A 15642-nucleotide genomic window follows, 5' to 3' on the forward strand; every position below is an offset into this window, starting at 1 on the left:
AGTGACGCATAGGCTCAGCCCCTGTGATTTTTCTTGCAGCACAGCACATTGACAAATGAGTATGTGACTTCTATTGTTTTGATAGGACAACTTACGCTGATTCTTAGCATGGTGGCATAGGGAAGCTCTGTGCTCTGTAGCACTCTCACCTGCTCCTAATTATTTCACTACAAATGCAGCCTCACCCTGCTTGATAATATCAGCAAGTTGTGTGAACTGCATCAATGTCAGATTCAGAGGTCGAAATTAGAACAAAAAAAAGTACTCTGATGCCATATACCATGGCTCCATAGAAAGAGGTGGTGGTCTCACTATAAACCAATTAAAGGAGTACACACCGGAAAATCTAATAATATTATTTGAAATTAGTAAAATAGTATTTTTAAAGGATTTAATTAGTAGAATACTGCTCATTTAGAGGTTGGTGACAAACCTTCGTTTAGAGGCAAGGGAAGCATTGTTTCTGGAGCTTGAGCCTAGATCTGGCTCCACTGTTGAAAACACCCTCACAAATGCAGCGCTTGCGGCTGGCGACGTGACGTCTGCCGTATTTTGGGAAGGCGTCTTGGGGCCGTATTGATTCCTGTCTGGGGCCGCCATGCACAGCAAGTCAGTCCAGGCAGGAAACAATAACCATTTTCCTCATGTGCTTGGAGAAAACTTCCTGAGTCTAGGGACATTACTTTGTCATTTTCTGAATGCTAAACTACCCGTCGCCTGGCATTGCACACCGGCCAGCATTGTCAGTTTTCTTCAAAGATGCTTCTGCAGAGTTGGCGGTGCAGTCTTGACAAAAATAAATGCTGACATAATGCTGAGAAAATGCTGCAAAGTGACTTGTGGGTAACACAAATGAATGTGAAAGATATGCACACCAGGCATACGGTTGCCATTGAGTCAAAAATCTTCCTTACTCTCCTAGAAACAGAGGGCTTCTAATTGTTCAGAGTTGGCAGACACCCAATATAAGGGAATGCCAAGTGCAAGGCCCCACTAGACCTAGATTGTCTTTTCTCCATTGCAGTCGTGTTCGTCTTCCAGCAGTGAGAGTTGGATGTCTGCCACTTATGAGAGTTATATGGATGAAATAAAAGTACACACAGTGGCCTCGATTTACACAGACGTTGCTGTGAATGACTCTCACACAACTCTTAAAACCCAAGAGAGACTCAGGACTGAGCCTGGAGTACTTCAGAAATGTATTAACAAGTCAGGCGTACTAATGGGTAAACCACACACACTCACACACCAGTCTTTCAGTCTTTAGGAATTGGGCCACAGACTCAAACTGAGAAGTGTTTTTAGAAGTCCGCTTTTTTCCTGAAGATCTACCATGTATCTAGCTGTCAGGGGCCATTGTTAGGATCCCTAATGCCTCCACTGCTTTAATTTATATGAAGAATTAGAGTATTATGCATGCATTCTTGTTACCACAGGGACTGTTGAACTAAATCTACTTCATGGTAAGTGTTATTTAAATCAAAGACACTGACTTCACTTGCACTGTTTGTGGCACATTTTTTTTAGTGTATTATGTAGCGCGAACTACACGCAAAGATATCTTTTGTCAGAGCGCTTTACATAGCACCAGTTTCATTACACAAGGACACATTCATTTTTGTAAGGCATGGGGAGATTAAGTGATTTGCCTAGAATCACAGGATATTGAGCGTCGTTGCCGAGACTCTAACTCCGTTTCCCAGCTTCGAAGTCGATCGCTCTGGTCGTAAGGCTACATTGGAAGGAAATCCCACAGGTGCGCCATTGACTCACTCACCTAGGACCCATGGTAGGATCATCCACTCGACGACGGTTGGAGGAGGTCCCTGCATGTGAAGGTCGGTCCTGACGATGTGCTGGGAGGCCAGGAGTAGCAAGAAGAGGAAGGTCAGGTATGAAGCGGTATGACAGATGAACTTAATAAATGGCTTTTTGATGAACAGTCCCAGCCTGCTCTTCGGTGCAAACAAATAGGCCACAGAAAGCACTGGAAAAAGCAGTCCAATAGTGATGCAGGTCAAGAGTTTCACCGCCCAGTGCTTGCGCCGCCATCCAGGGAAACCGTCGTACCAGAGGGTAGCGAGTAACTGCTGGCAGTTCGGCTGAGCAACAAACTACAAAAGAAAGAGTTGAGAAGAATTAGAATACATGGGATATTGTGGAAATCTAGAGCTACTAAAAGAAACTAATTGACAAAAAAAAATGAAACATTGCTTTCTTATTGACAAATAATTCTGGTGTTGATGTCCCTAAACTTCTAGAGCCCATACATGAATTCCACCAAATTCTTTGAATGTACTATGGGTTATATTCATATCCGTTACGCCACTGCACATAATAGATATTCCTTATTTGGTAAAAGGCTATCAGTGCATGTATCATATTCATTATAATTCAGGGTCTCCTTAAAAATTCAATACTGTATCCTTCGTTATATCCCTTGACCATTTCAATTGAGTTGATCCATCTCCGGGTGTCCTCTTTTGGTGCACTAATGTATAGTTTTGCCCAATAAAATGTGGGCTGCATTGCCTTTTACAGAGACACAAGTCAAGACCACAAAATCCCCATTCTCTATACTGGACATTCTTTTTTAATAACGCATTTTATTGACTTTTTATGGTACCATCTGGGCAGCAGCCCTACATACACATATTGAAAACAAAATAATTCGGATGTACCAAGCAGCTTGTATACATTATTCACTGCAATTTGCATATATAGCAACAAAAACTTTGTGCAGACAGTTCCTGTACCCGTGCATCTTAGTAAGTATAATTGAGTACCCAAATAGGCAATGATGAGATATAATGTGTGGCATGCTGTGGTTGAGGAAGTGCAGGGACCTTCACCCATCAGGAGGTCTGAGAGGGAAGTGGCGGAAGATCGATACCCCAATATGTTGCCAATCTGGACCATATTTTCCTGTGTTTCTGGGGGCAGCCTTACGCTTGGAATACCGCAATCTCTGCTCACATGCATAAATCTAGTTCTTTTTGCCATTTTCCCAATGTCGGGGTGGAAGCCCCCTTCCATAACTGGGTGATGTTATGCTTAGCGATAGTGAGGGCCAGGAAGAGCAGGTGCTGTTTATACCTATACTGGACATTCTTAATCAAAAATGCATTCGCTTCCAGTATTTAAAGGAACACTGCCTTGCTAAATCATAATCATTTGGTAGCTCTGGGGAACAAACAGCCAGCCTCTTTGTTACTCTGTAATTGTAATGGTTAAACATTCTTTACAGCCTGCTCTGATAGAATATTATCATCAGAGAGGGTTGCTGTTGCAGTTTTTATTTCTGCAGGAGAATAAAGAAATGGTACCATTTTATCCCACATACTGTTGTTAGAGCTCTAAGCTTAATTTCTTATTTTTGAAGCCCACAACACAACCATATTTTATATTTATTCCTATTTATAGTCTTTAAAATATGAGAGTCATGAAATTTGGCAATATATGTTTTTCAGTGGTAGGTCATACACTATTTATTGAAAAATGTATTTTAAAACATGATTTTTTTTTAAGAGGGAACAAATTAATTCATTTTTAGTGTACCTCTCCTTAATATGGACAAAATGTATATTACGATAATCGTAAGTAAGCCAACATATGTATTGCGGTCAAATACGTCTTAATACAAAGTATGGCCAATTGTATTTATTCCAGCTTCAGCGTAAATAACACAAATCAGTATATTCTTGTACCCGTTCATAATTGTGAAAGAAAAAAGTTGACCAGGTAGTAGAAAGACTTAGAAAGTGGGTGCAACAGATAGTCCAAAGATTTAGAAATTTGGTGCTGCAGTTAGTCCAAAGATTTAGAAATGGAGTGAACAGGCAGCACAAAGATTATTTGCACAAAAATACAGATAGAGGAACACTCTGCATGCAAATACTAACGAATGCTGTCCTTGGTACACACTGAGATCTCTTTCTTCTTTATTCATGATGAGCCATCTTGCTAAAACAAGTGAGTATTGGTATTGCCTAATTTGCACAGCGATCACCAGGGCTGGTCTGATTGTGTGTGAATGGAGTTAACTTGACTAGTAAAAAGTAACCATCCATATATATTTCTGCCTGGATTCATGAATTTGTCGTCTCTGCTCATAAGTCTAACCTATTGCTTAAGCCACTCCTTTTTCAGAGGGGATGCAGACTCAGAAGCAGGAGTGCAAAAAGGCAATATTCATTCACACCGGCTGTGATGTCAAACGGGGTAGTTCTTGAACCTACGTTGGACCCTTGGTTCTTTCCCAGGTCAGATCATGCGTCATGGTCAGTACAGGTTTCCCTAAAGAACATATCTTATGTGTGGCGTGCAGGCAACTCACTCCCCCAGTATTTACAGTGCTAATAAATGCTGGCAAGTATGATTTGCAAAAACTACACAAAAGGACCTCCTTAGCGGACAATGGTTGGGCGCGAAACATGTTGACTGACTAGAGTTGGACCCTAAAGAGGGAGCTCACATCAGACTACTAGGGTACTTTATGACCCCATTGATAGCATTTACCTGTAAAGGTTTTTAATCTGACAGGGCGGTCCAGTTATTAAAAGTAGTTGGTGACATCCCTGACCAGTTTTAACCCACATCATCACACAAGAGATACCACCCCACCTAGACTGTACCTTGCATTTATCATACGGCATACCAATAAAAGATCTCTGCCAAAGTGACCCTTCGAGGGACCCTTTGGGAAATTCAGAGCCAGCCCAATGAGGAGCAAACGCCCTATGATGAAGCATGACATCCCTTTGGGATGTGTGAGGGCAACATGAAACTCCTGTGGACTGCCACTGTGCATATGCCCAAGTCCTGCACAACCTGTCGATATCGCCTCTTTCTCTTTAAGAACAGTAGCCCGATATTTTGGTTTTGACACATTATGTACAGGTTGTCATGAAGGACTTCTTTTTAATGTCACTTAGGTATTTCTTGTAACTGTTGCATATATATGTATTGCAGCATGTTAACACGAGTGCAGAATTGGTTTGTGTAGCGCTCTAGTTCTAATCGTAAAATGCATACAAGCGCGACGTGTGTTGCGCTCGTGTCCAGTTTGTAACATGCATGCTGTGGTTACAAGGAGCGTGGAACTAGAAAAATGCATGGTCGCTCCTTTGTGATGCTGTGTTTATTCAAATTATGTGAGTGTGGATTGGCATGTTGCTGAGATACATAAGATGGTGGGTTACCTTTGTGGTGGATTCATTGGACTTGGACCAGCGTGCTGAAATAAATGGAGCTTGCTAGAATATGTTCCTGTCTTCTGGTTATTTATGTGGTGCACGGCAGGATTTCTTACACTGACAACGAGCGGGCGCCGATTGGCATGGACATCTCTGAAATTTTGGAATCTTAGCAGTTCCTGCAGTTCTGTGTTTCTGCCGTTCAGACATCGTAGCAACTTTTCTATTTGCTATGCCTGTCGCCTCTGCCTATTGGAGATGTGGATCGCTGTTGTACATTGGCTGCATCGGGCTATATCGAGTGGGGATTAGTTGGCATTTCTCCACATGTCTACTGCCGACTGGTACTGATGAAACTGCATTTTTATTGGCTGTTTTAACCACATGCACTATGGAATATATGCGACTACATTTATATTGCAGTTGCAGCTCCCGGGGAAACAGCACAACTCTTGGTGCAATTAATGGGATGTGCGGCATATCGGGTTCTATTGATTCGGTGGGTGTACACTCACAGTATCCTGGACCGGTCGCATGGACCGTAAACCGTTGACAAACAGTGCATTCCAACGCTGTGATGTGCACACCTCTATGTAACGTATGACGACAGTGGGTACATGATGTTTATATTAAAATTGCTATATTTCTTGGATTATTTGTGTTTTATTTCCATTTAAACAAGGTCAGTAATTGTTAAACCTCCCTCATTTCTTACAGTGCCAGGACAACCACCAATGGATTGGGAGACATGGAAGGCAGTGTTTTTAGCCTACATAGAAGTTTTTGAGGTGGGTTATTTTGGTCCAGAAAGGAAGCTAGCACTTTTAAAACATTGTTTAGGGGGCATGTAAGAATTAAAAAATGTACTGTTAATTACTCTGGGCAACATTGATGTGTATCCAGCAGCCGATGCTGCTCAAGAGCGTTGGGGCCACACCCTCCCACTTGTGTCTGATAGGAAGGAAAAACAATTGTGCCATTCAAAACTTCCCTGTGTGTGTTCCTAAGTACCAATGATTTTTTTAAAAGCCAGTAACACTACAGATGCAAGGAGCGTTTACCTCTGTTGACTACCCATTTCCTAGTGTATATCAGCGGTGGCAGCTCTTACAGAAATAAACATGAGTACAGGAGGAGTTTGCCTGTAATTTAGTCGTACCCCCTCGTGAAGACTGTACTTTCGCTTTCAACAGAATGCAACTCTCTTGGTGTGCATGTAATGGGGAGGCAGGTTCAGTGATTTCAGCAGTCTGCACCGGCCACCAGAGCAGCACGCTAACGTACCTCAGAGGTGAGTGGTGACTATCATAGCGTCCAACTTCATAAATATGGTTCTAACAGAAGCTCAAAAGCATACAAAGTTGTTTTCTGCTTGCCAGACTTTTACCATAAGTTTACCATTTATAGTAAATTCGCATTCTGTAAATGTGAGTCACGGTGCCAGGGGAATTCTCCTTCAGAGAAACAAACAAATGTAAACCTGTCTCATTTCCATGAGGTGCTGACATTGCACACACGAGAAGGAAGGCGCTATTGACATTGTGCGGACTATAAAAGTGCAACTCAGAGGCTCAAGCATTATGTGCAGGCCTGTTTGAGGGGTTGGATGGGTGGCACCCGTCACAAGCTACTTACAGAACTCTGCACTAAACATTTGAGCTTGGCTATATATGATCTGATTACAAACAAGACTTGTGTTTTTTAGAAATAGAAGTAAACATTTTATATGCTCAGCTTTTGCAATAAAAATGTCACCTGTGACATCAAATAAGTGTGATGATTGACAAATCATATGAGGTATTATGATTTGATATCATCAAAAGGGAGGATTGATGGACTTCAGATTTCTTCTTGAGTCAGGCATTGCTTTATTTTGTGCTTCAGACAGACTGCATTTAAAATGATGCACATTTTGGTGCAAGTGAAAACACGGCACATGAAAACATGAAATGAGGCCTAGTCAATCTGAACTGCTTGTGCTGAATTAACGTGTGTTTTTGCAGTGCAGAAGAAAACTCTTTATTTCAGTGGCCTTTTTAGCTTTGAAGATAATCATGGATTGTGTTCTCTCTTCCCAGCTCATTTTCTTGTAATCTACACCCCTGTTCCTGTTTTAAGGGACTTTGGCTTTGTTGCATATTTAGACAATACATGTTCAGTTCCTAACACATCTTTTTCTAATGTGTGTTAATTAACAATGCACCATCACTACACGGGTCAAACACATTTTGCATGAAAAGCTATCTAAAACACTAGAGCATGTTGCTATGAGTATGTATCAACTGTGTGCGCTTTGAAATTTGCACTAGTACATTTATTATGCTATGTTGTACATTGCACATTTTTGCATGTTGTGCACAAATAAAATAAAAGCTGCTTCAAACTAATAGCTTTTGCTAGGAAATCATTTATACAGGGTACTAGTTTGGGGGTGGGAAAACATAATGGGTTTATTTACATAAAAATTAAAATCATATGTTTGTTTTGTTTATGGGCCCACCATTAAATGGCTGCCTAATAATCCAGCATGGCTGAGAATCGTGCTGAGAAGAGACGCATGCGCAGGGCTGCCAGGTGCCTCAAGTACAGAAGGAGTCAAGGCCAATGTAAACTGTACACTCTTGGTATCCTGCAAATGTATCAGTGTTTGTGGAATGTGCCTGTCCTGCGTGCAAGGTGACAGGAAGGAGGAAATAGACTGAAACTGTTTTCCTAATTAATGTTGCTAAAACATATAAATGTATTAATCATTAACGCTTCTTTTGTTAAAACCGGTATGGTTTGGAATTTGCAATAAGAACAGAATGGTGAGGCCATCTATGCCAACCAATCAGGTACAAGCTTTTCTGTATCTGAAACATTAATATTGTAGTCTGCCAAGAATTAGCGTATAAATAATGACCTCTTTGGAGACGTGTTAGGCTTTAGGGGGCGTGTGAGCTGTTGTAAGGGAGCACATTAGACCAGACATCATATGAGTTAGGTACATGATCGTTGCGTGTGCAGCCTGGTAGATTGCGTCCGAGGAGAGAGAGAGAGAGGTGGGGGTTTCTTGCTCATATTTTTTTAGAGAAGTAATTGCACGTCATATTTTTGGCAAGGCAGATCACATTCCTCGGTGGACTTGTGAAGGGCGGGCTGTTTTGCTCCTCAGCAAAGACAGGCGGATTGATCAAGATCAGGGTAGAGAGAGCAACAGATGCAGAAGGTTTAGAATTTAGATGCTAAAATTCTAAGTTATGCTATGACTAATTAACTAGTTTTTTAAAGGATTTATTTGTCTTATCCATCTATTTCTCTTTATGGAAGTTTTTTGCCATTTAATAATTATCAATTAGCCTTGCAAGACTCATTCTTTTCTTAGAAACTCTTTAAGAGTTTTGACTGACAATGTTGCGCCACATTTCTTCCTACATGTGATGCTTTATATGCAGACTGTAATATGTTCTGTATTAATGCTATTTTTCCTAATTTCCAAATTCTGTAACCTGCTTGATATTTGACTAATGAATAAAGTCAGAGAACTTTTAACACTACCAATGCTACAGCAATTCATCCTCTGTGCTGCAGCTCCATGATTCCCATTGTTCATGACGAGCTCAGCTCGTCATGAGCACACAAGCAGTGTACTGCTGAGCATGGAAGGGGTTAACTAGAAAATAAAACCCTTTAAAATACTCAACAACTCTCTTTATTGGCTTAAATAATAATTGCATTTTTGACTGTTCATGTTTATGTAAAGTCTCCTGAAGGTAATACATGGTGTTTAGGGCCCAATACCTTTTCAGCGGTTAAATAGAGGTAGATGAGGTTTTGCATTGAGAAATTACCGTGAAATTACCTCTGTATCAGTTTCTGATAGCAATAGGATGGTCATTATTGAGTAGTTTGGTGATTAAGGATTATTGATCTTACCATCAACTATTCAACTAATGGATCATTGACCTTAGGAGGGAAGTAAAATAATTGCCCAAGTTAGATAAATGTCCAAGTCCTGAGTCCTGATTCCAATGCTCAGAACCTGAAGACTGGCAAAGCAGTACTGGAAGGTGATGCAAGAAGGCGATTGCTGGAGTGGCGTGAGTATCAATAGGGCTGTGAAATGTTGTTACTGTGCTAGGATGTATTTTTGAAGTGTTGAAAATATTAAGGGTTTTGAATGTTGGTGAAATTTTGATCATTTTAAATTGATGGTGTTATTGATTATATTGGTAATTTCATAGGACAACATTTTTGATGATTGATTATCAGGGAAGAGGTGTGGCACCGCGGCCAGGGCGACTGACACCGGACGCTGAGGATCACCGTTCGATCCCCGGGTCTGGCAGCAGGGGTCTGCCCAGCACTATGTGACTTTGGGCAATAGCTCGCTTAATCTTCCCAACGGCCCCCAGTGCCGGAATGCCTCCGGGTAGCTTTGCGCTTTACAAATACTGGATTTATTATTATATATTCTTAACATGAAAAGTTAGTGTCTTGTTTTATGTTGTCTGGAAATACCGGGAAAGAACAGCGGGTGGTAAATGAAAGCCACACTGCAGTGAGGTTACTCGTCTGTTGGAATAACACTGAGAAGCTAGGTAGGGCTGACAGTGTTAAATTAGGGACTATTTTCTGTGCAAAAGTGAGCGTGATTGATAGCAAAGAGTTTACTGGTGAAACTTTGGTGTTATATCACCTAGAAAGGGTAACACTGAAGGAATAGCAGGTTCTTCTGAGCTTTAGTGAAGGTTAAGCGGAAGGGATTTACTTGCAGTGTTTGAAGAGTAAATAGAAGTTCTTACTTTGTGAAGAGTGAGCGGAATGCCTTACTCGCAGTGAAAATAAATCTATCCTTTATTTAGTGGAACAGTCAGAGTAGCGAATGTTTTATGTTGTTAACAACAGAATTTTGATTAAGAAAACTCAGAAAAATATTGCAGTAAGATTTTGTGAAGGGTCAGTTGTAAAGAGTTAAACTGACTGAAATTGAGACTGACAGCATTGGAGAAAAGAAACTGCATTGAACTATTGCAAAAATGAAATTGTTTGAAGGTTTAAAGAAACTGTTGGGAGGTAAAGTGTTTCTAATTGGTGATGCTCCTGAAGGAACACCCTTGCATTTTATGTCTACCAATTTGGGACAAAATTCATGTATGTGGGTTCACCAATGGTGCAAGATTACTGAAAAAGATGGTCCTTTGAGGTTTACAAAAGATGGTACTTTTGAATTGCAAATTATTGACAAATTAAGGGAAGTGTTATGTGTTATGTGAAATAAAGACACCATTTAGAGCTGCACAATTTGAGGTCTTAAGCATGTGGGAAAATACAGCAAGAGGCAAAGCAAGTGAGGATAAAAAGGCTAAGCACCAGATGCAGGAGAAGGGAATTAATTATGACAAAAAACTTCAAATAAATAATAATTCAGGGCATGAAATATTGGATGCTTTGTTAACTGAGTGTCCACACTTTATGTGGTTCCCATTAAAAATACTGAAAATAGTGTACCAGAAAGTACTACAGTGGCTACTGCTTCTGTTGAACAGAGAGAAACCCAGACTGAGAGAACTGTGCAGATATTTCAGATTGACCCACTATCTGTTGAATCAGTACTGACAGTGATACCGCCAGGTGTTACTGCTTCAAATGTGATTGATTCAGTCCAAGAATTACAAACTGCAGATGCACAGATAATGCCTATAAAAATTATGACTGTCCCAATTAATATGGTCCCTACTCAAAGGGTTCAAAGAGCTGCAGAATGAGTGATTTTGTCAGCTTATTTCAGAAACTCAGAATTCACAGATTATTGAACAGAAATTACCCCAGACAGTCCAAGCACGGAAAGGTGGGGAAAGAATGATCTTTACAACATCTGCAGCCCAGGATAAAATGAATATATTTGAAATTGGGATTTTGAACCCTGCTTTTAGGAAGCAGCAGTGATTAAAAAGATAGAATAACAAATTAACCCAGACCCTGAAATAGAGAGACAGCTTAGAGTTTTAAATTCAACATTTGAACATGAAGAAATTTACAGTCCCTGCTGTTTAAATCATGAAAACGTGAACCAGTGTCAAGAAAAAGAATGTATTTCCCTGAGTAAGGAAACAGCTACTGTAACTACACATGATGGACTGACAGATTTGACTCAAAAATATGAAAATTGATGTTTCAGGAAGTTTTCTGTTTCAGAAAAGTTTCAGGGTACTTTTGGACAGTGGCGGCTGGTGATATTTAATAGTGGTGGGGGTAAAAGTTGTGGTGGAGAGCAGTGCGGTGAGCAAGCGCAGCGTGGGAGCCCGAATGGCAAAAGGATGGTTCTGGAGGTTTTTTCTCCCGGGAAACTTTTGTAAAACGAATGGGCAAATGGTGCATTTTTAAACACATTTGAGAAATCAAGAAACTTAATGAAGCAGTTGTGAAAGTGTACTTTTTACATCAATAAAGAGATATAAAAATATACAAATCTGCTTTTGCAGTTTAACCACAGAACTTCATAACAGGCTTCGCGATAACATTGCTGAGTACCTCACAGATTTATTTATCGATACACCTTTAGAAATTAAAAATTGACTGGGGAAATACAATCTATTGTAATTTGCTGGATTGGACACAGTGAGACAGCAAGGAATAAACATTAAAACGGTAGTAGGGCACCCTACAAGGCACTGTACGTCTAATTGAGAGACAAGAAAGTGGGCCTTCTGGACTGGGATTTCCTTTCAGCTCAAGGCAATAGTGCCATCCCACCATGGAATATGTGTTTGTTTATGCCCAGACAAATGGCTTGCATTGTGTTGCTCCATGCATTTGAAAACCCTGCTTTCATCAAATGACTTTACGAAGGCTGCAAGCTATTTGTGAGGCTATAAACAGACACAACATGCATGCTTTTATTGCGATGGGGGAGAGGGATGCACTGGAGTGGAAAGGGAGGGTTCGTAAAATAAACACTAGTTAGTATGTTGTGTACTTGGAGGTGGCAGAAAATCTGTAAAGAAACATTGACGGTTAATCTATGCCATTTTTACAAGTCCAATAATTTGGGAATATTGCTCCTAATACCAGTGTCACAACGTAAGAATCCCACTCTGCCCATCCTGCCTAATGAATACATTTTAGAAGTTATAATCCATACATTCAAAAACTATTTTGAGTTTCCTCTTGGGATAAAGCAAAACATTTATGTGCTTTCAGTACATAAATGTCATTCTTTCAGTTACCTTTGTAATGGAGTACAAAATGCCCAGAGACCTAATGCTGAATGTAGGACGGTCGATTCAAACAGAGAGTGAAAGTTAAAATGTTTTAAAGCTATTAAACGTGCTACAATAATTTACTGGAGCACATTTAATTGCTTTAAAACATGATAATATTAAGACCTACTGAACAATTTATTTATTTATTTATTTATTTATTTTGAGCTTTTATAAAGCGCAAGCGAAGGCCCAAAGGCATCTCGGCGCTAAAGTATCTGCAGTGTTTAACCCAAGAGGGGATACCGAGTTTACAGATTGAAAAGCCAGGTCTTAAGTTGTTTGCGGAAAGACCAGAGTGTGGGGCTTGTTCTAATCGAGTGCGGCAGAGTGTTCCAGAGCTTGGGCGCTGACACTAGAAATCTTCTGTCACCCCATGAAACAGTTTTGGTACGGGGTACCACAAGTTCTTGTGAACTAGAGGAACGTAAGTTTCTGGGGGGACAGTAGGGAATAAGATTTTCGGTGAAAAAAGCTGGTCCCATGTTGAGCAGAGCCTTGTACACTATACAGAGGGTTTTGAATTTGATTCTATTTCTAATAGGGAGCCAATGAAGATTTCTGATGGTTTCTGACGCAGATTGGTGTTTGGGGATTCTACCTAGTAACCTTACGGCGGCATTTTGAATAGTCTGCATTTTATTTAGTACTCTTTCTTGAGCGTTTAGAAAGAGTGCATTGCAGTAATCTAATGTGGACAGTACCAAGGCACTAACCAAGGTTTTACCAGCTGTCTCAGGGAGGAATGGCAAAACATTTTTTATCAGTCGTAATTTATGAAAGGCAGAGGAAGTGATCTGATTAGCATGAGGGAGAAAGGTAAGACGGTCGTCGAACATAACTACCAGGTTCCTCACCTTACTGACTGGTTCCGGCGGGGGACCCAGTGATATCGGCCACCAAAGGGAGGACCATTCTGGGGTCAAGTGTCCGAAAATGACTACTTCAGATTTGTCAGAATTTAATTTCAAACAATTAGCAGCCATCCAGTTCCCTATTGCCTGCATACCCAGATCAAAAGCATTTGCTGTTTTATGGCCATCCTTCCTGACGACGAGGACCAGCTGGGTGTCATCTGCGTAGGAGGTCAGGCTCATCCCATGTGCGCGAATAACGTTGGCAAGGTCTGGCACATAAATGTTGAATAGTGTCGGACTAAGGGATGAGCCTTGAGGCACTCCACATGGCAGTGACAGGGCGGATGAGTGGGAAGATCCAATAGTAACCACCTGGGTCCTGTCCGTCAGAAAAGAGGCTGGATGTTTTTTGGCATTATGTTGGATTCCCATGCCCTCGACACGGTCGATCAAGATGGTATGATCGACCGTGTCGAAAGCCGCCGACAGATCAAGCAGTATCAAGACTGCTGTACCTCCAGCATCCCGGATGGATCTTATATCATCCGCCGCTTTAACTAAGGCCGTCTCTGTACCACGGTATTGGCGAAAGCCGAACTGAGATTCATCGAGTAGATTATGTTCCTCGATGAAAGCTGATAGTTGGAGATGTAAAGCTTTTTCGACAATTTTCGCCAGGGCAGGGAGGCAGGCGATAGGGCGGTAACTTTTTAAGTCTTCCATATCAAGATTTGGTTTCTTAAGCAGCGGTTTGATGAGGGGTTTTTTAAGGCGTCTGGGTATGTGCCTGTGCTGAACATGGAATTACAAATTGCAGTGATAGCTGGCAGAACTACTTCAATAACTGGGAGCAGGACTTTTAAGGGGCAGGGATCTAAGGCGGAGCAGGTATAGTGAAATAGAAAGAGCATTGGACAGCAAATGAAAAAAAAACATTGGAAGAGCAAGAGAAACCAGAGGAAGGGAGAGTTTGGGAGCGAGATCACTGGAGCTGCGAATTTAACAGTTGCCACTAATAAACACAGTCCACAACACGATATTTTATATGACTTTAATGCACTATGCCCTCTGGGGCTATTCTTTATTTTAAATGAAGGGCTCGGCCCCCAACCTGGCCCCTTCCTCTATGTGGCTCTCACCCAGGCACAGCTCCCACCTGCGACCCTCACCTCCAGATGAGGCGTCAATGCCGGGAAGCGTGACTCCGATCTGAGTGCGATAAAGCACAGCACTCATGACGTGGTGGTGCCATGGCGCCAGGCAGAATCCTGGAGGTTATCCCCCCCCCTCTCGTGTTTCCCATTTACCCAGCCACTACTTACAGTTCGAAAAGGCCTTTGGCGCAGCACTGGCAGCCACCGGCCTATTACAAACATATCCAGGGTGTCCCTCGATCTCAACAGGCCGGTCTCCCAGTCCTAAGTCTGCCGGTCACTGTCTGGGGTTCAAAAAGAACGGGAGTGCAGATGGAGAGCTCTGGCCATAGCGGGTAGACTACTATATAGGTGCCATCTTGGCTGGCAATCTAGTCCAAATACATATATTGAACTTCCTGGCTCAGAAAGTTCCAGTATATTTATTTGGACCAGAAAGCCAGCCGGGGTTGCAGTGGGAAGCAAGTTCCGGCCTTGGTGTCCTGTTGGTGCAACATCCTGTAATTCAGAATCACTTTCATCTGATTCTGGGCAATTTGGGCAAATCACGGGGAAAAAAGTAAGACTCTTAGTCTTTTACCCTGCAGTCCCAGTGTGTAGAAACACAACTGACATGATTATCTGTAACGGAAAACTACAACTAGGCCAGGCAGCCCATAAGTATGGAACGAACAAGAATAGGCCTCGAAGGCGGCAAGTGGCAACAACACCCATTTAATTAAATTAAATTGGTAGTAGATGATTAGTTGATACTCACAACACATTCCTGTCTGCGCCGCTGTGATCAATCATCACATTCACGGAGGCCCGGAGTTTCATTGTCAGATAGAAAGGGCAGGGCATTCATTCACACATCATTTGCCGATTCCAAAAGCCAAGTTGTGTGCGAGGCGGGCCGGGGCCTCACAATCAGTCTCCGAGGATCATGCGGGCCACGAGGTCAGCAGCTCTCTTCTCACTCCACGCTGTTGTGTGCCGAAGCGGGGAGGGGGGAAGAGAGAGGCTGACGCAGTTTGAGCAGAATTGCCAATCACTGCATGTCTTACACAATAAAGCCATGCAGTGATTGGTGATTATTCTCCCTTGCTGTGGAAATGGAAATGCCCAGTCGAACCACTGAGCTCTCCTCTAAAGCAGCCACTCCTGGCGCTGCTCGAATAGCGCCAGGATTGGCCTGAGCAGGGCAATTTGACGC

At 41.8% G+C, this 15642-nt stretch overlaps 1 protein-coding gene across 1 annotated transcript in view; it reads right to left on the reverse strand.

Moving 5' to 3' along the window:
• Positions 1–15642, reverse strand: part of TRPC5 (transient receptor potential cation channel subfamily C member 5) — a 695984-nt gene that overhangs the window by 428183 nt on the left and 252159 nt on the right. Inside the window, exon 3 of the mRNA XM_078688815.1 lies at positions 1778–2114. Coding sequence (XP_078544941.1) covers positions 1778–2114 — 337 coding nt within the window. The remainder of the gene's footprint in view (positions 1–1777; positions 2115–15642) is intronic.

The sequence above is a fragment of the Lissotriton helveticus genome, chromosome 4_1 (assembly GCF_964261635.1).
Source record: "Lissotriton helveticus chromosome 4_1, aLisHel1.1, whole genome shotgun sequence".
Classification (NCBI taxonomy): domain Eukaryota; kingdom Metazoa; phylum Chordata; class Amphibia; order Caudata; family Salamandridae; genus Lissotriton; species Lissotriton helveticus.